Source organism: Entelurus aequoreus, linkage group LG20 (assembly GCF_033978785.1).
Source record: "Entelurus aequoreus isolate RoL-2023_Sb linkage group LG20, RoL_Eaeq_v1.1, whole genome shotgun sequence".
NCBI classification, from domain to species: Eukaryota; Metazoa; Chordata; class Actinopteri; order Syngnathiformes; family Syngnathidae; genus Entelurus; species Entelurus aequoreus.
The window spans coordinates 37,122,153-37,147,069 of NC_084750.1; the positions used below are offsets into that span (position 1 = coordinate 37,122,153).

At 40.3% G+C, this 24,917-nt stretch overlaps 1 protein-coding gene across 4 annotated transcripts in view; it reads right to left on the reverse strand.

The window, feature by feature from the left end:
• The window catches only part of setdb1a (SET domain bifurcated histone lysine methyltransferase 1a), a 28,078-nt gene that overhangs the window by 663 nt on the left and 2,498 nt on the right, over nucleotides 1-24,917 (reverse strand). For 2 of the 4 annotated variants that reach the window (XM_062030052.1, XM_062030051.1), the window contains exons 2-7: nucleotides 14,687-14,855; nucleotides 10,842-10,945; nucleotides 8,033-9,256; nucleotides 3,730-3,897; nucleotides 3,272-3,473; nucleotides 1,875-1,948 (exon numbers count right to left, since the gene is read on the reverse strand). In XM_062030052.1, the coding sequence (XP_061886036.1) occupies nucleotides 1,875-1,948; nucleotides 3,272-3,473; nucleotides 3,730-3,897; nucleotides 8,033-9,256; nucleotides 10,842-10,945; nucleotides 14,687-14,850 (1,936 nt within the window). In that variant the 5' untranslated portion in view covers nucleotides 14,851-14,855. Of the gene's footprint in view, nucleotides 1-1,874; nucleotides 1,949-3,271; nucleotides 3,474-3,729; nucleotides 3,898-8,032; nucleotides 9,257-10,841; nucleotides 10,946-14,686; nucleotides 14,870-24,917 lie in introns of all 4 variants that reach the window. The other 2 variants (XM_062030050.1, XM_062030049.1) reach the window with 1 other exon arrangement.

Genomic DNA, 24,917 nt, shown 5'->3' on the forward strand with positions numbered 1-24,917 from the left:
AACAAAAAAGGCAGTAACTTCTTATCTTCAAATTGAGCAGCAACATTATCGAATAATGTCAATAATTTGTTAAGTGAGGACAGACACGCCCTCCGTAGAGGAGACAGAGTCTGAGGTCACAAACGCGGACATGTCCATCACTGGAGTCGAAGTTGCTGAGGTAATCAAAAAACTGCCCAATGGCAAGGCCCCAGGAGAGGATGAGTGAGATTCGGCCCGAATACTTCAAAGCGCTGGATGTTGTGGGACTGTCATGGCTGACACGTCTCTTCAACATAACGTGGAGGTCTGAGGCGGTACCTCTGGATTGGGGTGGTGGTCCCTCTTCTTCCTGTAGGGGGGTGCTTCAGGAGTACGGGGTCCAGGGTCCGTTGCTACGGCCATACGGTCCCTGTACAAGCGGAGCAGGAGTCTAGTTCGCATTGCTGGGAATAAGTCAGACATGTTCCCAGTGGACATTGGACTCCGCCATGGCTGCCCTTTGTCACCCAGGGTTTCCAGCAGCGCTTTGTTGTTAAAGCGGCCGCCTTAACAACAAAGAGCCACAGCCTAAACTAAAGTCTTAAAAAAATATATATCTATATATCTTATTTTTTTATTTTTTCCTGTCCAGCTTCTCAGGGAAATCATATAGTTGATGTCGATGCCCTGTTCAGATTTACTTTATAAAAGATTCATTATTTTGTCGTAGTTAGTCAATATTTACTAAGTCAAAATAATGACATACTTACTATCTCAGGTAACTAGGACGCACCGTTCCTCTTTCCTCCACTGCCTTTGTCGACGTTGCCTGTGCGTTTCTTTCAGCCTGGTTTGCGCGTTTTGGCACGCTGTCCGATATCACCTCGGACAGGGGATCCCAGTTTGTGTCGGAGCTTTGGTCAGCGTTGGCGCAGTCCTTGGGTTTGCAGGTGCACCGCACTACAGCCTACCATCCCCAAGCTAATGGCGTATGTGAACGTTTTCACCGGTCGCTTAAGGCGGCTTTGCGGGCGGAGCTCGTTGATAGCAATTGGGTTGACCGTTTACCTTGGGTTATGCTCGGGTTGCGCTCAGCCCCTAAAGTGAATCTCGCAGCGGTTGAATTGGTGTTCAGTCAGCCACTTCGCGTTCCGGGGGGAATTTTTACCTGAGGGTTGCACCCCGCAACCTTTTCCCTTTTTGTCGAGGGGGTCTTTGGCTCCTAGCCTGGTCCACCACTGTTTCCCTAAGTCGTTTGTGCCATTGGAGCTTAAGTCTGCCCGTTTTGTCTTTGTACGTCACGACGCCCACCGTTCGACCCTCCAACCCCCTTACGATGGCCCATTTAGGGTGCTGGAACGCGGTCCTAAAAGCTTTGTGCTGGAGGGTTGTAGGCCTATCCAGCCATCCATTTTCTACCGCTTGTCCCTTTTGGGGTTGCGGGGGGTGCTGGAGCCTATCTCAGCTGCATTCGGGTGGAAAGGCGGGGTACACCCTGGACAAGTCGCCACCTCATCGCAGGGCCAACACAGATAGACAGACAACATTCACAATCACACACTAGGGCCAATTTAGTGTTGCCAATCAACCTATCCCCAGGTGCATGTTTTTGGCAGTGGGAGGAAGCCGGAGTACCCGGAGGGAACCCACGCAGTCACAGGGAAAACATGCAAACGCCACACAGAAAGATCCCGAGCGCAGGATCGAACCCAGGACTACTCAGGACCTTCGTATTGTGAGGCACATGCACTAACCCCTGTCTCACCATGCTGCCGTTGTAGGCCTATTTATGGTTCAAATGCCAATTAAGGTATTTTTAATAGTGTATTCCACTATGTAACTGGAAAACACCCCTAAAAGCCTCATTGTCGCAGGGGTTTAAAATCCTCAAGAATAAAAATCCTCAAACTTACATGGTCTGCACACGAGGTGAAATAATGTTAGGCCAACATAGATGGGCTTGTGGTTGTCCAGGAACACCAAAAACCTGCAAATTGAATCAAACGTTGGAATTTTCAAATGTTTGACTTTAAAAATGTTTTTTCATCTCTCACTGCCCAACTTTATTGAGATATCTATGGCTGCAGCTATAGATTATTTTCATAAATGACTAATCTATTGATTAGTTTGTCCAAGTAACAAGAGTAATAAGATAAAACATATTTTATATCCTCAATGCGTATTATAGGGAAAACAATTTTTAAAAAACTTGCTTCTTCCTACTCTTTTTTGGACAGGTAATTAAAAAAAAAAAAGTTTAAATATCTAAAATATGTTATGTATCATATTGAAACTGTATACATGTTCGAAATAAACTTCAACCAAACTTCAACCAGTCAAAGCAACAGATTATGAAACAAATATTTTTCAGTCCCGCCAATGTCAACAACCCGTCTGTCAGGTTCCAGTCCACCATGTTCTTCTTAATGATAAAACGCATCTACTTTAATCAGACCGATGTCAACCCTTTTTGCTGACATTAAATTGATGACGTAAAAGGGGTCATTACAGTTAAAAAAGAAAAAAAGAAAAAAAGTTGGGTCTGTTTTTCGACGTGCATTGTAGTACTGTTAACGTCTTCATTATCACTAAGCAGCGTGCAACGACAACTATTTGTCTCACAGTATGAAAACGCACATACAGCAACTTTCTGTTGACTTAAAATAATAGCAGTGTATTAACTCGGATTCTTTTTTTAGTTTTTTTTAAACTAAGTTGTTAAAAACCTGTGTGCATGTACAAAAGCCCAATTGTAAATTACCCCAACAGCTGGTTTAGGCAAGAGAATAAAATTCATATGTTAACATAGGAAGAATAAATATCTGTAAAAACTGTTGTAGGTTTACAAATAAAACATAAACCACTCTAGATTGCGGGCTCTCTATGTGCACAGAAATTCTTCCATTTGGTTTTCTAGAATGTGGCAGTGGATACACATTGGCCACTTCAAACACCTACCAGGTCAAAGACAATCTGAACTTGTTACCGTCGAGCTGTGTGTCCCTCCTGAAGAGTAGAGTCTTTAGACAAAATAACCCAATAGCCATGTTTTACACTACAACCAATCAACTACAACAACCAAATCAGAAAAGAGCGGACTTGCCACGCCATTTAGACTGCCAAAAGTGAGAAGCACCGCTTGGGGAGAGAGTGGTCTTTTTGCACACTGATTTTGGCACTGTTTTAATACCATAAAATGCCACTTATGAGGCGCATTGACAAACAGGTTAGACTGTAAAATTATTTGCAGATCTTTTCTGACATAAAGCCAGGCTTTAATTTATAAATATCAATAAACTTTTCAGCACACCTGAGACGGTTCTTTTTGCCGGGGAGCTCTGCCAGGATACCAGGTCTGAACACAGTTGCGTCATCTTGACACTTGACCACAACACGAGCGCCAACATATAGGTGCTCCAGTTTTGGAATGGTTTCAAAAGCAATATGGTGGCCCGAGACCAGACTCTTTCCTTTTTTTTCGAAATTGACTTTGTACTTCAATCGTCCGTCTTCTGCAAAAGACAAAATTAATTATTTTAAATACAAAAAATACATATATTATATTAAAAAAAAAAAAAAATTTTAAATGAGATTTTTACCGTTTACAAATAGTTTTAAGACAAACTAAAAAAAAACATCCTTTACATACAAATTTGAGTGTAACAAAACATCAAGTTGTTTTTGACTTGACCATACCTTATTCAATAACAATGTCTCTAAAAATAAGATTAATGTTTAACGATTAAAAAATGTGTTCTTTGTTCCTACCCTTCATAACAACCTCCATAATCTGACCTCGATGCCATCTCAAGTTCTTATTTTTGGCTAGCACAACCATGTCCACCTTGATCTCTTCTTCGGGCTGTTCAGGACGAGTCTTAAGGGTTTCATGAGGAGTGGGGGCAAACACCGATGAATCAATTATAGGGGTATGCTCTGAAAAATAGACAGGGGATGGGGCGTGGCAAGCACAGAATGTGAATATCTGATTGATATAAGACGACGTTGGAACAATAAAGTACAGTATATACAAGGGCTTCCAAACATTAACAATGAGGGTCTTTCTACATGAAAACAAATTCAAGTCATACATTGTATGAATAGATATATAAAATATAGCCTATTATTTATGCAGTATTGACCATCCATTCATAAATAGTAGAGGTGGGGGAAATATGGTAATCACATTTTTTAGAAGCATCGCAATTCGGACATGGACGAATATAAAATCGATTAGTAAACGTCAATCGATAATCGGTTTATTTATTGTAAATAAAGTAATGCAAAAAGTTATAAAATTTGTCTGACTGCAGCGAGCCACCTCAGCAAGAGATCCGACCAGCTTCTTTATTTTAGGGCACTTATAGCCCAGTTTTACACACATTTCCATTTATTTAATAAATGTGACCATTTATTTAACTGTTTCTTATTACAAATGCACTATTTTTTAAATTTGCAAATGATAAATGCTTAATTAGTGAAACAAAAAGAAATGTAAAACTGTATCAATAATCAATGCTTCAATAATCGATTTTTAATCGAATCGCAAGGTGCCCAAAGATTCCCACCTCTATCCAATATCATAAAAAAAATGTTCCTCTATGCTTTATTATGAAAAACGCGCATTTGAGTCGCCTGTCCGCATAAGCTTTGCAGCTGGCCGCGCACCTGATCGACCCTGCAACGGAGTTGGCGCTCTGGATAAGTAAGCTGAGAAAGTTCAAGAGAAAGGTATTTCTCGTTGTCAGGTTTAAGCACCGAACTATCTATTAAACAGAACAAGAAGCAAGGAATCAGGCAGAGACCGAGTTATATTTTGCTCATGAGGAGAACGCATCAGTTACAGTCTCACCCTAAGCTCTGAAGAACAGCCCACGCGGCCCCCATTTTATTCAGGAGTTCCCTAGTTACATCGCTGAGGCTGCTTCTAAAGGGAGGGGCCGCACATTATGCAAGCAGGTCAGTACGCACAATATGTGATTATTCAGAACAGATTTGTGCTGGGGGCCTTATGATTGCCCCCTGTCTCTGTTTTGTCTGCCTGCTGTTATGCCTTATCTTCGTTGAGGTGCTTGAGGTTCGTCCTTGGCTAACGTTAGCAGGCTGAAAGACAGAAACATCTGCGGCGAGGCAACTCCTCACATTGCAGTTGAAGATAACAAGTTGTGTGCCTTTGCACGAAAAGAAAAAGTACAGCTTGAACACAATAGATAATAACTAGAGCAACGGCCTTTAAGCTTAAGAGTTGTGTGATAACTGATATATAATTACTCTAACACCCGTTAATTAAAGCATTTCTTGTTCAAGCCTGTAAACACAACCCCAACTTTATAAATACTTCCGGCAGTAACGTCTGAATTTACGCCATGAGCGTCTTTGAACCTTTGTTTGAACATCTGCAAGTTCTCGCCGTGCGTGTGTGGGTGGGTTTTCTCCGAGTACTACGGCTTCCTTTCACATTTCAGAAATATGCATGTTGGGTTCACTGGAGACTCTAAATTGTCCATATGTATTAATCGGGAGTGTGAATGATTGTTTGTCTGTATATGTGCCCTGCTAATTTTCGTTAGGCTGTCAATGAGCTGGTCCACTGTACATTTGCATTACGCTAGCGGCATAAGAGCCAATCTTAATCCTATTGCTTTTTTCAGTTTAAAACAAACTGTACTGTTTATGTAACATGACTCCTACATACTCCATACTTATCATTCCTCCACAATCTTTGTTTTGGTGGGAGAAAAAGGACTCAGCAAGACCGCCAGCTTTACACACACACGAAGCATTGACAGGGAGCCTCGCAACTCTATATTAAGAAGTTCCACAAGGTAGCAGCCGATCTCACGCAAGGAGGATTGGTATGGGCAGCATTAAACCCTGATCAGAAACATCCCTAAAATTAATCATTAGACAGCACTAGTGTATGTAACGAGATGGCAAAAAATTACTGCCTTTACATGTATGTTCTTGTCTCACATTAAGATAATGAATGATAGGCAAAATTCCAGTTCCCTTTAACACGCCAACAGCGGCCCAATTAACACAACGGCGCTAGGCTAACCAGTGGCCACAACAACAACAAATCACTGCCTCATTATGTACCAATGATGAGGTTGCATTCACAAACATCGGAATTATGAGAATCAATATAAAAGTAGCTTTTTGCACGTTCTCTGTTTTGTATTTATGCAATATTTGTGACAGTTTGTTGTGTATTTTATAACTTATAATTGAATGTTAGTTATAATTTAATTTGTATAATTGAAGTATTTCAATTACTAGTCTGTTCAACTAAAATGTCAAAATTGCATAAGAATAAAAAGTTGTTTTTTTCCATTTTTTTTTTTTTTTTACAAAAATGTACATGTTTTCCATTGTTGTAAGGACCAGTTAAGGCACCATTTAAGTACAGTACTGTCACTTAAAATATAAACGATATCCATCCTTAACGAAATGCTTGATGCACTCATTTGCAGCACAATTTATTTGCTGATATAAACTTATTTCAGTGTTTTTACTTAGTGGATCAAATCTTTAAATATGTTCTTGACAGTTCGGTAGTTCTTGAAGCTGAACACACGGAAGGCCCCCAGGCCGGATGGTGTCTCTCCCTCCACCCTGAGACACTGCGCGGATCAGCTTGCGCCTGTCTTCACAGACATTTTTTACACCTCTCTGGAGCTATGCCGTGTGCCGTCCTGCTTCAAGACTCCCACCATCGTCCTTGTCCCAAAGAAACCACAGATCACAGGACTTAATAACTACAGGCCGGTGGCGCTGACGTCTGTGGTCATGAAGTCTTTTGAGCGCTTGGTCCTGCCCCACCTCAAGGACATCACCGCCCCCCTCCTGGACCCACTGCAGTTCACCTACAGAGCCAACAGGTCTGTGGATGATGCAGTGAACCTGGCCCTTCACTTAATCCTAGAGCATCTGGACTCCCCAGGAACCTACGTCAGGATCCTGTTTGTGGACTTCAGCTCTGCCTTCAACACCATCCTCCCTGTACTGTTACGAGACAATCTCTACCAGCTCAGCGTGCCCGACTCCCTCTGCAGATGGATCAATGACTTCCTGATGGACCGAAGACAGCATGTGCGACTGAGGAAGATTGTCTCGGACAGTCGAACCACGAACACTGGTACTCCTCAGGGCTGTGTACTTTCCCCCTGGCTCTTCTCCCTGTATACAAACTGCTGCACCTCCAGTCACCAGTCCATAAGGCTGATCAAGTTTGCGCACGACACCACCCTCATCGGGCTCATCTCAGATGGCGATGAGTCTGCCAACAAGAGAGAGGTGGACCGGCTGGCGTCCTGGTGCAGACACAACAACCTGAAGCATAACGCCCAGAAGACAGTGGAGATGATCATCGACTTCAGGAAAGTCACAGCCCTACCATCCCCCCTCACCCTGATGGATTCTCCACGTCTCCATCATGGACTCATTCCTTTTCCTGGGCACCACCATCACCCAGGGCCTCAAGTGGGAGCCGACCATCGGCTCCCTCATCAAGAAAGCCCAGCAGAGGATGTTCTTCCTGCGGCAGATGAGGAAACTTAAGGTGCCGACCGAGATGCTGGTGCGGTTCCACACGGCCAGTTGCAATTTTGATTCTGAGTTTCCCTTTAAATTTGTAGCCACAGCTGCCGTGGGGTTCGACTGACAGAAACATGGCTAATTTGCAACCACCCTCCAGTTTCTGGACAACCACTACCATATGAGCCACACCGCCCACTGTTAATGTTTTACTCTTTTTTTCCCCCCACATAAAATTAATGCGGACATAGCATTCATTCATGAAAACAATCAAGTGGTAACCTAAAACTTTCACCTAGTACGGTACTGTAAATGCAAACTGATGCGTGTAATCGTCACAACCAGTTTCTGTCAAATAATGGTAGTAAATGTTTGTGAATCATGAGTCCTGACCCTGAAACCTTAAAAAGTGTGTGTTAAGAATTTTAATGGTATTCATATTCAAGGGTTGCAAATAATTTTGAGAAAAACTGTACCTCTATGAAATGTTAGCAATACAGTAGTTATGATGTATTGAATTTTGCACATTACTTACCAGATTTTGCTGGTTTTATTTCCTTGCTTGTGCTGTCATTTTCTGCTACTTTTCTTGTTTCTTTTGTGTAGTTTGCTGTGTCATTTTCTTTTGGTTTTCTTTTTTCCTTTGTCTTGTTTGCCGTGTCATTTTCTTTTAGTTCTTTTTTTCCCTTTGCCTTACTTGTGTCATTTTCTGCAAATTTGAGTTTTTCCTTTGTATTGTTGGCTTTGTCATTTTTGGTTGGTTTTCCATTTTTCTTTGTTCTGTTAGTTATGTCATTTTCTGTTAGTTTTTTTTTTTCCATTGTGTTGCTTGATGTGTCATTTTCTGTTTGTTTTCCTTTTTCCGTTGTGTTTGTTGTGTCGTTTTCTGTTTTTCCTTTTTCCGTTGTGTTGTTTGTTGTGTCATTTTCTGTTGGTTTTTGTCTTCCTCTTGTCTTTGTTGTGTCATTTTCTGTTGGTTTTCCATTTTCCTTTGTCTTGTTTGTTATGTCATTTTCTGCCCTTTTTCTTTTTTCCTTTCTCTTGCTTGCTGTGTCATTTACTGCCCGTTTTCTTTTTTTCTTTCTCTTGCTTGCTGTGTCATTTTCTGCCCGTTTTCTTTTTTTCTTTCTCTTGCTTGCTGTGTCATTTTCTGCCCGTTTTCTTTTTTCCTTTCTCTTGCTTTCTGTGTCATTTTCTGCTGGTTTTATTTTTTCCTTTATCTCGTTCACAGTGTGGTTTTCTATTGGTTTTATTTTTTCCTTTATCACGTTTGCGGTGTCATTTTCTGCTGGTTTTGTTTTCACAGTATCGTTTTCTATTAGTTTTCTTTTTTCCTTTATCTCGTTTGCAGTATCATTTTCCGCTGTTTTTCTTTTTTCCTTCATCTTGTTCACAATGTCATTTTCTTCTAGTTTTCTTTCCTCCTTTGCCTCGTTCTGTGTGTTGTTTTCTACTGGTTTTCTTGTTACTGTTGCATCGCTCACAGTGGCCTTATCTATCTGGCTGAGTTCAACTGAGGATATTGATAAATCCATTGTGTTTGCTGGTGATCTTTCAACTGTAACACATCTTCTCTTGTTTGATGACGGCTCCATAGAATAATTCAAATGGTTTGCGTCATTGTCAGGTTCTAAATCTGACAGAAAAGGGCTTAGGCAGGGATGATCTTCAGGACTTGGTTGTAGCAAATCCACTATTTCACAACTGCTTGTTCTGGTCAAGACCACTTTGTGTTGTTGTGTTGTTGTACAAGGGATTTCTGCAATAAATACAAAATAAGTTTAACTTCAGCATGCAGACAAGTAGGAATGATACACTTGTATTGGGCCTGTCCACACGGGAACGCTTTAAAGTCAGAACAGTAAAGTATCGTATTGTTTCGGCCTTTCACCCACATGGCAACAGAGTTCTGGGTTCCTTAAAACGATGTTTCTTGAGAACGGCTTCAAAACAAGCAAACCACTACTGTGAGAACGATGGTGTCGCTATCCTATCATGTGACTAGTAGAGCAAGAGAGAACTTCACACGCAACAGCCGGTAACATCACAACAATGGCCAACAATAGTGTTAGTGCAAGAGTTGCTACTATTTCAACAGAGCTATGTCAACTAAACATTAGCAAAAATCTGAACCGTTCGGTTGATCTGACTCAACGTGGCGCGCAAAAATCTTTTTCTTTTTACAACTCAGTTTGGATCTCTGTGTAGTTCCGATCATACGCAGCTTTATCATGGGAAAAAGTACAGGAGGAGTTACAGCAGGCTGTGGTGACAAAGATGTCAGGACCACCAGAATGTCTCACAGTCTGTATCCCCAGGCTGTGAAACTGTTAAATGAACAGCCTGCCTCTTTACTGCCCCTGTCCATCTTAATACCTCACTCTTCACCACCTCAATAATTGTGCCGTGGACATTGCATTGCTGCAACATTGACGTAACACTCTTCAAACATCTGACTGTTCCCACCCCCACCCCTTCTTATCGCGATCTTCTTGACAATGCTAATGTAAACTATGGTCAACCTGCAGATTAATGCAGTTTCTATGCCGCTAGGCAAAGCTCAAACTAAATCTCGTTGACATGTATGACTTCAGTGTTATAATGACAATGAAGGAATTGATTGATTGATTGATTGAAGGGAAAGAATGGGGTATCAAGCTTGATGTGAGGGTAATGTAAATAGCTTCTTTTAAAAAGATCATTCACATCCAGAGGGAGGCGGTAATGCACTAACTTAGTTCGCAACCACCGTGAAACAACAAACAAGAAGAAGAAGATGAAAATCAGGAAGTTTTTGGAAGGAGTCATTTTGTGTGTGTCGCTATATTTGGAACACAAATAAAAGGCTGACAGTTGTTTTGCCTCATTTATATCGCTACCTACATTACAATATTGTTGTTGAAATAAAGTTAGAAAAAAAAGAGCAGCGATTGGTCAGCTTGTTTTCTGGGGTCCACCTTCGCAAATGTCTTCTCTTATGGTTTCGAAGCAATGTGACACCAAATGTCTTTACATCCGAAGCCACTTCAATGCTAGGAATTAACGGCATGCATGTATTTGTTTTGGGCTTTCTTTAGTAATCTTACTGACTGGAGTTGTGTCTGTTGGTGTGGAATATGTATTAAAATCGTTTTCACCTGTCCCCGTCTGAACATGACTACTATTAATCCAACACGTGTGTGGACGGTTTTATTTTTAACAACACCACAAAGGTTCTCGTCTGGACAGGACCTTAGGTTACATTTCAAAAATGTAACTGAGGAAAACTGTACTTCTTGGGTGAATGTATAAAGTCAACTTATACGCTAGAACTATTCATGCTTATCAATTATCTACTAATTTACCACAGCATGTGATATCGTCGTCATCGTCAGAATCATCGTCTTTGTACTCCCACCCCAGCAAAGCGTACTGCTTTTTCACAATGGCTTCACACTCAGCCACAGACCTGCAAGACAACAACAAAATCAAATGGTCTGAAAAAGAACAAAAATAATAGCCGTGGTCCTTACACAGATCCAATCCAATCGACTTTACTGTATTTCTGTAGCACATTTTTAAAACAGAAGTTTTGAGGTGTTCTGAGGTATTGGAAAGTAGTTGGTAGTTTATTCTATGTAATGATGTGTACTGGATCAGATTTCACCTTCATTGTAAGTAAATTTGCACAACTGCTATCTCAACCAAAAGAACAACAGTGGGTAGCAAAATCTAAGGTTCTGGATCATCATTTGTCCCAAAGTAGTTGTTGTCTCTCATGAAGTCTGCCATGATTAGTGGTGGTAGGTATTGTTGAAGAAAATAGTGAACGTTGTGATGCATCTGTGAAATTAATGTGCCACTGTATGCTTAAAAACACAAAAATACGCAAATATTACATGTTATTATGAATGCGCCTGTTACTACATTACATATATACTTACCGCGTTCATACAAAACGTTGATTGAGCTTTTTGGATGTTTTTAGAATGCTTTAAAGGCAGAACATAGCAAATACCATTACTGCTATAGCTAGCTGACCATTGCTAGCGCTTATTTGAGAGTTAAAATGCATAAAAAAAGAAAAACATGTGTGCTTGTCTCACATAACGATTGTGAAGAATAGAGAATATTTCCAAAAAAAGTACAGTTCCCCTTTAAGTGAGGTCTGCTTGGTGCTCCAAGCTACTCAATAATACTGTCAGTGAGTTGTACAGTATGCATGAGGTCGTTCCTTCATTGGACGAAGTATGTGACGTGTACAATTACAATGATTTAACTATATATTCATGTGAACTTCATTTTTTATTTTTGTTGTTGTTTGTGTTACAGACTGAACCCATTAAGTGAACAAATGTGTTAGTAATTGCTGTGAAACGGATAAAAAAAGGCCTCAAATACTTTCTTCCTACTGCTTATTGAACATGTTGAAGTGTACAAATGTAAATTTCTGATGTACCACTATGCATGCATATGGTTTTGGTATTAGTTTATTTCAAACATGCATACAATTACAGTGCATCTGGAAAGTGTTTACACCGCTTCACTTTTTCGACATTATGTTACAGTCCTATTTCAAAATGGAATAAATTAATTTGTGTCCTCAAAATGCTATAGACAATACCTCATAATGACAATGTGAAAAGGTTTTGGGCTTTTGTTTTTTTTTATTGCAAATTTTAAAAAAGTAGAAAACAAAAAAATTCACATGTACATAAGTATTAACGGCATTTGCTCAATACTTTGTTGATGCACCTTTGGCAGAAATTACAGCCTCAAGTCTCTTTGACTATGATGCGACAAGCTTGGCACACCTCTTTGCAGCACTCTCAAGCTCCATCAGGTTGGATGAGAAGCATTGGTTTTCATCCAGGATGTCTCTGTACATTGCTGCACCAATCTGTCCCTCTATCCTGACTACTCTCCCAGTTCCTGCCGCTAAAAAAACATCCCCACAGCATGATGCTGCCACACTATGCTTCACTATAGGGATGGTATTGGCCTGAAGATGAGCGGTGCTTGGTTTCCTCCAAACGTGATGCCTGGCACTCATGCCAAAGAGTTCCATCTTTGTGTCATCAGACCAGAGAATTTTGTTTCTCATGGTCTGAGAGTATCACAGGTACATGTTGGCAAACTTTTTACGCAGAAATTGATTCTGTCTGGCCAGTATACCATACGGGCGTGATTGATGGATTGCTGCAGAGATGGATGTCCTTCTGGAAGGTTCTACTCTGTCCACAGAGGAATGCTGTAGCTCTGACAGAGTGATCATCGGATTCTTGGTCACCTCCCTGACTAGACTAAGATGAATGCAGCAATGTACAGAGGCATCGTTGATGAAAACCAACGTTTCCCATTCAACCTGATGGACCTTGAGAGGTGCTGCGAAGACGAAAACGCAAAAAGGAATGGGCGAAACCGCGAAAAATAGATGTGCCAAGCTTGTGGCATCCTATTCAAAAAGACTTGAGGCTGTAATTGCTGCCGATGGTGCATCAACAAAGTGAATACTAACAGTATGCAGTGTTTCCTATAAACTGCCAAGATACCTGTGGCGGTGGGGGCGTGGCTATGGGCGTGGTCACCATGACATTGAGTAATTTGCATAATTTACTACAATGATATGATTTTCTCTAAAAAGGTTTAAAAAATGTATACTTACTAATTAATAATAACAGTTTTGTTTTAAACGTCCATCCATCCATTTTACAATATAATTACAACACTTTATGTACATATTTATATACAGATTTGAACAATAAGTTATTCACTGAAATATATTTATTAATTGTGGTTCTTACAAAAAATATATCTTATAAAATATAAAAGCTAAAATGTCTCATAAAGCTCTGCCCCTTTAATTAGTGCATACTAAATAATTTAACTTTAGCCTACTACTACAACCATATTATTTACCAGCAACATAAAGTGAAACATGGGCAGAGGTGTCCTGCCACAGTCAGTAACAAATAAACAGAAAACAGTAGTGGTGGTAGATAGACACAGAGCTTCATCAAACATCTGATCCACTGAACAAAGATCTCCAAAAATCTTGAACTTTAGACTGCCATCAGTTTTACTCCCTACACTTAACCATGTGTTTCCTACTGCCTGCAGACTTTGCACCCAATTGTTATATACACATGTTGTGTTTCTAATATAAATACATTTAATAAAGTCAAATACAAATAAGGCAACAAGAGAAGTATCCTACACTTCTCTTTTGTAAAGTAAATCTGAACAGCCGATATGGGCATCTACATCAACTATATGATTTGCCTGAAAAGCTGGAGAGGACAAAACCTTTTTTTAAAATTTTTATAAAATTTTTTTTATTTGTGGCGGATGTAATTCTTTCGTGGCGGGCCGCCACAAATAAATGAATGTGTGGGAAACACTGGTATGTATATGTGATTTTTTTCTTTTTAATAAATCTGAAAAATTTTAAAAATTAAAAAACCTTTCACGTTTTCATGTTTAACGACCTGATGCACCCAAAACAACATCACATCTCCCTCCTTACATTAGCTAGGACTTTACTTTCTACGGTAGAATTTGTTCTACCAGCTGAGATGTAACAAAAAGGATATAAATTATATAAGAAACGTCAAAAAGGTTTCTGGTGGTGTGCTATGGGGACAGCATTTCTAAAAATGCCTCCAAACCATAATGTTGAAACGAGGTACGGTAACTAAATTAAACCTGCTCAGTGACCTTGTGGTTAGAGTGTCAGCCCTGAGATCGGTAGGTCGTGAGTTCAAACCCTGGCCGAGTCATACCAAAGAGTATAAAAATGGGACCCATTACCTCCCTGCTTGGCACTCAGCATCAATGGTTAGAATTGGGGATTAACTCACCAAAATGATTCCCGAGCGCGATCACCGCTGCTGCTCACTGCTCCCCTCACCTCCCAGAGGGTGGAACAAGGGGATGGGTCAAATGGGTGTGTGTGTAACTATCCGTGGTACTTTAACTTTAAATGTAATTTTAAATTACAATGCTGGGCTTACATGTATCTTTTATTTTTTAAATGACATTCATTCAGCTTTATGTTAGGTGTGCATTACATACCCTCGCAATTGGTGAAATTATAATTTTGTGTTTTAGCCCGTTGGTGTGGTCAGCAATCACATTCACAAACGAATCTGAAGAGGTTGAATGTGAATACAATACAGGTCCTTAGCAAAGATTAAATAGACTCACTCACGTGCAGAGTTTTAGGAGACGGTCGGCTTGTGTCTTCCTCTTTTCCAGTAGGCATCGCAAAAGCTTGCATTTCTCCTGCACATCAGGCGTGACCACGCCGAGATTTTTCAATATCTCTGAAACCCAACGCTGGAGCTCCTCTTTGGTCATTTCCAGGTCTTCCATAATCACTGCAACATACATACTTAAATGTTTGTTATAGTGAAGATATAGCAGAGAAAGGCGTGTCTGAGCTTGAATAAATGACTTACCCTTTCCTAATGACCTAAACAACACGGTGAACGCAAAACCAGAGCTGTACAGTGCGAGCAATTAAGTCGCATTTGCGGAAAAAAGTAGCATACGTACGTATTCTGATTTTACCCTTTAATTAGCGTGTTGCTCCTGAAATAAATCCATCCAAATTTGATCAAAATTTCACCCATCTGTATAAAATTTTTAAATAAACTTAAACCATAACGTTTAACCAAATGGACAAGTAATAGATGTGGAGGTGTCACTGATAACTCTGTGTGCGCTGACAGCTGTGTGTGAGCTCAAAGTCTGGCAACACGCAATAAACCAAGGTATTAATTAGAGGAACTGGTCAGTTAAAGACGTTTTTTTCACCACCTTAAAACTTAACACTTAAGTGACTTAATTAACTCATATTAGGGACAAGCGGTAGAAAATGGATGGATGGATGTTCTACATATGGTGAATGTTTATATTCACCTTGGAGAAAGCAAACCACCAGGTTTAAGTAAATAATTGTTGAGCCCATAATAAATTAAGGAGCCTTAGTTGGACATCCGTATGTGGACTGTGTTAACTCTCTCATGAGAAGAGGCAATAAATTCAGACTTCGGAATGCAAAAGTGATAGCTCTATCCTGGAGGAGAGACTCCATGTTATCTTAACGTCAACCTGCAAGTTATGGTATACATCTGTTGTCTTCCCAGTCACTTACAGAGGAACATCTCCTTACATGGTCAGGTTGTACTCTCCTGAATTAACACACACCCAGACAGGCAGAGAAAGAAGGAGTATAAGACTGAGGTTCGGCTCCTCCAAGTTAGGAGAGACACATTTTCTTGACCTGACCTCCTCCTGGTTCAACCCTCTGCGCATCGCTCTACAAAGTATCGCGAGATACTAATTTAGCCGCTACCAAAACAACTAGCCTGTCACCGCTGATCTGATTTCAACAATTAAAAATACAAACTTCATAGTAAATAAAACCACGTTTCCACTGCTCTATGCTGTGCTTATTCATGTCGATTAGGGATGTCCGATAATGGCTTTTTGCCGATATCTGATATTACGATATTGTCCAACTCTTTAATTACCGATACCGATATCAACCGATACCGATATATACAGTCGTGGAATTAACACATTATTATGCCTAATTTGGACAACCAGGTATGGTGAAGATAAGGTACTTTTAAAAATTTTTATAAAATAAAATAAGATAAATAAATTAAAAGCATTTTCTTGAATAAAAAAGAAAGCAAAACAATATAATAACAGTTACATAGAAACTAGTAATTAATGAAAATGAATAAAATTAACTGTTAAAGGTTAGTACTATTAGTGGACCAGCAGCACACACAATCATGTATGCTTACGGACTGTATCCCTTGCAGACTGTATTGATCTATATTGATAGAATATTTAATAACAGAAAGAAACAACCCTTTTGTGTGAATGAGTGTAAATGAGTGTAAATGGGGGAGGGAGGTTTTTTGGGTTGGTGCACTAATTGTAAGTGTATCTTGTGTTTTTTATGTTGATTTAATTAAAAAAACAAATAAAGAAAACATTTTTTTAAAAACCCGATACCGATAATAAAAAAACGAAACTGATAATTTCCGATATTACATTTTAACGCATTTATCGGCCGATAATATCGGCAGGCCGATATTTTCGGACATCTCTAATGTCGATTATGTGGTAAAGTTTAGGGGACGTGCTGTAACGAAATAAAGAAAACATAATACGGTGGTGGTAATGAAAAACCACATTGAATGGTAGCTGCCAATTTGGTTATGCTCAAAGGGCGTCTCAGCATACATCACGCTTCCAACGAGATCCTGTCTTTTCTCGCGTAAACAGGAAAACGAGAACACAAAAATTCCACCCAACAAAAAGATCAAACCTATTGCAGGTGAAGGATTTGACCATTTTTAACACTAACTACACATTTTGCTAGCATACACATACACTTAATAACATGAGTATATTGATCTTACCATCATATTTCTGCAGGCTAAGTACCATATAGTTACTATAGTAAATCATAGGGTAATGGTTAGTTATAAAGTAACACATATAAAAAGGGACACACAGTAGAGCCCTTACATGAGGGTGTGAGGTATTTGCAAGCAGCAATAATCATCAAGATAAGCCTGCAGAGGAACCGAAGTCAGAGGAGACAAAGACAACCCAACCCCCCTTTGGAAAATAATATATCAGTCCTTGGGAAGGAGGAGACAAGACATTTTGCGAGGAGCCAGAGGTGGCAGTATGTCTCCCTTTCCCTGCTTGTGGCCATGAGGGAATTGTATTTATTTGCTTCAAACAATCGCACCGTAAAATAAATCTAAGATGGTGAATAAGAAATTTGACAACGACTTGGTGAGCTTTATTAAAGATTAAACGAACACATGTAGGAGAAAAAATACCATTTGAAGGTCAGCAGACTATTGCATCTGTATTTTCTGCCCCCACTACCTCTGCACTCCTCCATGACTCTGATCAGCCTAGAGCAAATGTAGTCAACATCCGGCTCGCCAAAGCTTTTCATTTGGCCTGCCGAACAGCGCCCAAGCTTGCTGAAATCATTTAAACAAGGGTTGCTCATGTATGCAGTACTGCTGCCATAAACTTTTCAGATTTGGAATTTTATTTGTTTAATTTCAGATTCATTTTGAACATATATGAAAATATACGTCATATAATCATACTTGCCAACATTGAGACCTCCGAATTCGGGAGATGGGGGGTGTGGGGTGGGGTGGGGGGGGGGGGCGTGGGTGAGGTGTGGCGGGCGGGGTTGAGGTGGCGGGGTTTGGTGGTAGCGGAGGTGTATATTGTAGCCCGGAAGAGTTAGGGCTGCAAGGGATTCTGGGTATTTGTTCTGTTGTGTTTATGTTGTTACAGTGCGGATGTTCTCCCGAAATGTGTTTGTCATTCTTGTTTGGTGTGGGTTCACAGTGTGGCGCATATTTGTAACAGTGTTAAAGTTGTTTATACGGCCACCTTCAGTGTGACCTGTATGGCTGTTGATCAAGTATGCCTTGCAGTCACTTACGTGTGCCTGTAGGAGCCGCATACAACATGTGACTGGAGAAAAAGCGGACACGACGACAGGTTGTAGAGGGCGCTAAAGGCAGTGCCATCACGGCACGCCCTCAATATTGTTGTCCGGGTGAAAATCGGGAGAAATTCGGGAGAATGGTTGCCCCGGGAGATTTTCGGGAGGGGCACTGAAATTCGGGAGTCTCCCGGAAAAATCGGGAGGGTTGGCAAGTACGCATATAATACCACCATCAAAAAATAGTTTAACACTCAATAAAATTTAAGAAAAATAATAATAAGAAAGACATTTTTGAATTGAATTTCCCAGGGACCCACTCAACTCACCACCACCGAAATTGAAAACCTATTGTATGTGGGGCAGCATGGCGTAGTGGGTAGAGCAACCGTGCCAGAAACCTGAGGGTTGCAGGTTCGCTCCCCGCCTCTTACCATCCAAAATCGCTGCCGTTGTGTCCTTAGGCCCTTGCCCCCGGTGCCGCTCACGCCAGTGAATGAATGATGAATGATAGGTGGAGGTCGGACGGGCCGTAGGCGCAAATTGGCAGCCACGCTTCCGTCAGTCTACCCCAGGGCAGCTGTGGCTACGAAAGTAGCTTACCACCACCACGTGTGAATGAATGATGGGTTCTCACTTCTCTGTGAAGCGCTTTGAGTGTCTAGAAAAGCGCTATATAAATCTAATCCATTATTATTATTTTTATTTCTGGCTTGGCACTTGGTGGAGGCGGTCGCATTTTTCATCCCTCTCTCTCTCCCTGCTAGTCTTTTCCTGTCTGCACTTTTTAAGAGCCTCTTTCTCTGCGCTGTCCTCCGAAATCTTAAAACCAGACATGGAATTAAATAGCTGGACTCTCGACTCAATTGACAATATCTTCTCGGTGAGGAAAAGAGGTTCGGGGTACGTGAGAGACTCCTGGAAGAAATGGAGAATCATGTGCCTCACAGTGCTGTCCGTCGAGGACGTAGAAGATATCTGCCTATTTGGAACCGTGATCGCAGGGCATCTGCTGATTGGGCTGGGCATTGCCCTGGTGTATCTGATGGCAGGCATTCAAAGAGCACAAAGGCTGCCCGTCGAAATGGAAGGCATGGGTTGAGCTGTGTGATCACAGACTGTGGTGATTTTGAACTGAATTGTAAGTTGTATCACATCATGGATAGGTTTACTGAAATGCAAAAATTGGTCCCGAGAGCATGTACGATTAGAACAGACAAGCCATCAAAATGTCTGCTCGCTTGGAAAACAACAATCCTAGTCTGCAATTTGACTCCCCCGCATGACCTTGACGCTGCTCATAACAAAGAATGCTTTTCTGTAAACATCCCCCGAGGATACCTCAGTGATGGATGCTCTGATATCCCTCCCTCCTTCAACAACATGTGAGAGTTGAACTTTGCTCGTAATTCCTGCAGAGCGACTCCAGGCCTACACCCTGGACAATGGGCATATTCACACCTACGCACCCCCACCTTCACCACCGCTTGACTCCCTTAGTTGTGATGGGATGGCTGGCCAACGCTTAGATCAGGGGTCCCCAAACTTTTTGACTCCGGGGCCGCATTGGGGTAAAACAATTTGGCTGGGGGCCGCGCTATATACATATACATATATATATATATATATATATATATATATATTATATGTAAATGTGTGTGTGTGTGTGTATATATGTATATGTAAATGTGTATATATGTATTAATATATATATGTGTGTGTATATATGTGTGTATATATGTATATGTAAATGTGTATATATGTATTATTATATATATGTGTGTGTATATATGTATATGTAAATGTGTATATATGTATTATTATATATATGTGTGTGTATATATGTATATGTTTATGTGTGTGTATATATGTATATGTCTATGTATATGTATATGTATATGTCCATGTATATATATATGTACACTACCGTTCAAAAGTTTGGGGTCACATTGAAATGTCCTTATTTTTGAAGGAAAAGCACTGTACTTTTCAATGAAGATAACTTGGGGGCGGCGTGGCGAAGTTGGTAGAGTGGCCGTGCCAGCAATCGGAGGGTTGCTGGTTACTGGGGTTCAATCCCCACCTTCTACCTTCCTAGTCACGTCCGTTGTGTCCTTGGGCAAGACACTTCACCCTTGCTCCTGATGGCTGCTGGTTAGCGCCTTGCATGGCAGCTCCCGCCATCAGTGTGTGAATGTGTGTGTGAATGGATGAATGTGGAAATACTGTCAAAGCGCTTTGAGTACCTTGAAGGTAGAAAAGCGCTATACAAGTATAACCCATTTATCATTTAATTTATCATTTAGCTTTAAAGAAATACACTCTATACATTGCTAATGTGGTAAATGACTATTCTAGCTGCAAATATCTGGTTTTTGGTGCAATATATACATAGGTGTATAGAGGCCCATTTCCAGCAACTATAACTCCAGTGTTCTAATGGTATAATGTGTTTGCTCATTGGCTCAGAAGGCTAATTGATGTTTAGAAAACCCTTGTGCAATCATGTTCACACATCTGAAAACAGTTTAGCTCGTTACAGAAGCTACAAAACTGACCTTCCTTTGAGCAGATTGAGTTTCTGGAGCATCACATTTGTGGGGTCAATTAAACGCTCAAAATAGCCAGAAAAAGAGAACTTTCATCTGAAACTCGACAGTCTATTTTTGTTCTGAGAAATAGAGGCTATTCCACAAAATTGTTTGGGTGACCCCAAACTTTTGAACGGTAGTGTATATATGTATATATATATATATATATATATATATATATATATGTATATATGAGATCGGTAGGTTGTGAGTTCAAACCCCGGCCGAGTCATACCAAAAACTATAAAAATGGGACCCGTTATCTCCCTGCTAGGCACTCAGCATAAAGGGTTGGAATTGGGGGTTAAATCACCAAAAATTATTCCCGGGCATGGCCACCGCTGCTGCCCACTGCTCCCCTCACCTCCCAGGGGGTGAACATGGGGATGGGTCAAATGCAGAGGACAAATTTCACCACACCTAGTGTGTGTGTGACAATCATTGGTACTTTAACTTTAACTTAATATGTGTATATACTGTATACATATATGTATTCATACATATATATTCCTCGCGCACAAATTGACTTAAAAAGCGCACTTGCTGCATGTTACGTTATCGATGGTAAAATGCATTTTTAGACAATATGATTTGCCTGAGTGGCTAGGAGATGGTAGAAAATGGACTAGTAAGGACAAATTTAAAAAAAAAATTAAAAAAAAATGTATTTATTTTTTTTAACTTGGGACTTCCCGCGGGCCGGATTTTGGACGCTGGGGGGCCGTATCCGGCCCGCGGGCCGTAGTTTGGGGACCCCTGGCTTAAATAGTAGCAGCATGCCTCCGTAGCCCCCACTCCCTTCCCTCTGTTACAAGTCTAGTGAGTTATTTCTAACTTGTTTATGTGGCTATTGAGGTTTTTTTCCTGGCCTCAGTCTGGACCCCCTTAGATTGAATATTTTTTTACTCATCCCCCCAATGTTTACCTATTTTCCACCTTTTTAAGGGGCGCCAGAAGTTGGCTGACCCGTCAGCGGTCCTGTTCTGTCTCCCTGTAATTTTTGTCTGCTCTTAAGTGGGACTGCGCTGAAAACGTAATTTCAATTCCATGTATGTCTTGTACATGTGAAAAATTTACAATAAAGTTGACTGTTGTTTTTTTGACTATCAACATCCCTGTTGCCATTTCTCATAGAAAGTAACGTTTAGTTATAATTCATATGTATAATATTATCTACAATATGATCGTATCAACATTTGGTTACGTAGACCACAAGGAAGTGTTTTAAATGTATAAAAAAATTTTTAAGATTTAAAAAATCTTTATGTGTGTACCATCCTTACAGTAAGTGAGCATCCACCGGCATCTTTACATGCCCACTGTTTATTGGAATGGTACTCTATAAGAAGAGGTGATCACTGACACTGATTAAGAACAGATTTGTGAACAATATTTAAGATAAACATGCCTTTTGTGTATGACGTCTTTGAAGTCGACATACAAAAAGTATTAGATCTTTGAGCTCAGATCATGTAAGATGGGAGAAACAACATGTGTTTCGTTTATATTTTTGTTGAGTATAATCAGTCCACCCACAATGCATTTCTTTGTTATGAAAATGAGTTGTGTCATACCTATAACAGCAGTTCCATAAAATTAACTGACAACCATGTCTTTCTCAAATCTGACATGCAAAACATGATGAAAACTGTCAGTTTAATCTCCCGACAAATACCTTTTTATTTTACAGCAAACTAAAATCGATGGGTTTGATTCGGGTTGCGTTATGCTTTCTTAAAAAGACTATAATTTCCAGAGACATTACTTTAAGCAACACCTGACTTACAATTATGTCTATGAATGTTCTTATTCATCCAAATCAATGCATTCTCAGGGCATTCAATCGATCGCAACTGGACTGTTTGGTATGTCTTAGAAGATGTTTCGCCTCTCATCCAAGTAGGCTTCATCAGTTCGTGCTCATAGACTCAAGATTGGTCAGATCTAGTTTGACCGCATCTGATCAATCTAAGTCTAAAACTCGGTCTGACCAATCTAAGTTTATGAGCATGACCTGATAAAACCTACTTGGATTAGAAGCGAAACGTAGGTACGTGACGATCGGCCGCTTTACTTATACTGTATTTTCCGGACTTTAAACTTTGAACCGTGTGGCTTATGAAACGGTGCGGCCGATTTATCGATTTTTTCTTGATAATGTTTTGTTTGTTCATCTTTTTTACTGCCTTGTGACAGGCATCATTTGGAAACAAATCAGGTATGTAAATAAACATTTACAAAATCTTTCGTACTGGTATATAGCAGCAGTTTATGGTCCCGTGCGGCTAATATATGTAAAAATAATTATTTCTTCTAAACTTTGTTGCGTACGGATTAAATACAGATGCGCTCTATAGTCCGGAAATTATGGTAGTTTAAATGTTTTATACATATCTGTCCTTATAATCCGGAAATATGAAGTCAATCAGAGAATTGAAAAATGTTTTTTGTGCTGGCTAAAACTGTCTGAGGCCGGCGCCATGAACATTTCATCCAGAAAAACTCCACTACGGTCAGATAATATCATACTAATGCACAATGATTCGCTCTAAATGGCGTTTTAAGATGTTTTAAAGAGGGAACTGCACTTTTTTGGGGGAATTTTGCCTATCATTCACAATCCTTATGCAAGACAAGATATTTTTCATTTTTTAAATTCATTCTAAATATTAAATAAATGCGATCAAAAGTCTGCTTACAATGGAGCCTATAGGAGTCGCTCTATTCTGCCTATAAAGGTTATAAATAAATAAATGATAAATGGGTTATACTTGTATAGCGCTTTTCTACCTTCAAGGTACTCAAAGTTATTAAGAAAACATCCAGAATACCTCCATAAATGGTTATATACATGTTGTAAGTATATATGTAATGTAGTAACGGGCACATTAATGATAACATTTATTATTTTCGTATATTGATCATTTAAAGCATACGCGGTGCATTAATTTTAAAAATGCATCACGACGTTCGCTTTTTTTTCTCACATCACTAATTATTACTCACTGAAGATTTTGTGAGAGCCAACAAACATAGTAAAACATCACTTACTGTACAATGTCTGCTGTCATTAGGATGCCGGCTGGCAAAATTGGCTGTCAAAGTGTACCAACATGTCGGATTACATTCCCGTCTGTCTAATATTCAGGTGAGAGGCATGATTTATGATCTACAATAAACTTCCACGAGCAAAGGAAGCAAAGAAGCAGCGTCGCTATAAATAGTTTGTCTGCATTTGCGCTTATACTAGCGATATCACTAATATGTAGGGATGATGCTCGAACCCAGTTTTCCCGGTTGTTCGATAAGAAAAGAACCGAGTCCTCGGACTCGAATCCCTTTTTGAGAACCGGTACCCGTTATCGGGACGACTATAGTAAACAAAAAGAGTTGGTTCTTTATTCGAATCCCTGGGAACGAATCCCGTCCCGACAAGAAATGCCCCGTGGGACATCACAAGAAATGACGTCACGTAGCTCAGTCATTTGTCACGTTGGGGTGCAGCGTGCTGCGGTTCGTTCTCTCGGGACGCAAAACTGACGGCTCCGGACGAAAGCGTGCAGGTAGGAGATGATTTATTTCTCATAAACCATACACATTACAACAGACAGGAACGAAACAAAAGGAAAGCGTGCCGTTCGCACGAGAAGTTAAAGCAAAAACTTACCGTAATTTCCGGACTATAAGCCGCACCTGACTATAAGCCGCACCAGCTAAATTTAGGGGAAAATACAGATTGCTCCATTTTTAAGCCGCACCCGACTATAAGCCGCAGGGTTTTGACGTGTAATTACCGTAGTATATAGGTGTTCCTGCTACCACGGAGGGGATTGTCGGGACAGAGATGACTGTTTGGGAACGCAAAGCGTCCCATTTATTAACAATAAATCTTTCAATCATTCAATCAAACTTTCACATCTTTGACATGGCGAACAGCATTCGTGCAGAGTACAAATAATACAACGGTGCAAAGTAATACAAAGTGCTCGCCTGTACGTTATCAAAATAACCAGCCTACCGGTATATGAAAAGTCAGTCTTTAATCATTGTGTCATCGTCTTCCTCCTGCATACTAAAACCACCGAAATCCTCTTCGTCGGTGTCGGAGAAGAACAGGCCGTAAATAAGCCGCACCCTTGTATAAGCCGCAGGGACCAGAACGAGGGGAAAAAGTAGCGGCTTATAGTCCGGAAATTACGGTACTTAGCACAGGAATACTAGAAGCTAAGGTAACTTAGCACAGGAATCATGAGCTCGAAAACCAGAATGCCAATGTAACTGTTGCAAATGCAAACAATGAAGCCGCGACGAGTGACCGGAAAAGGCAGGCTTAAATGGAGTCA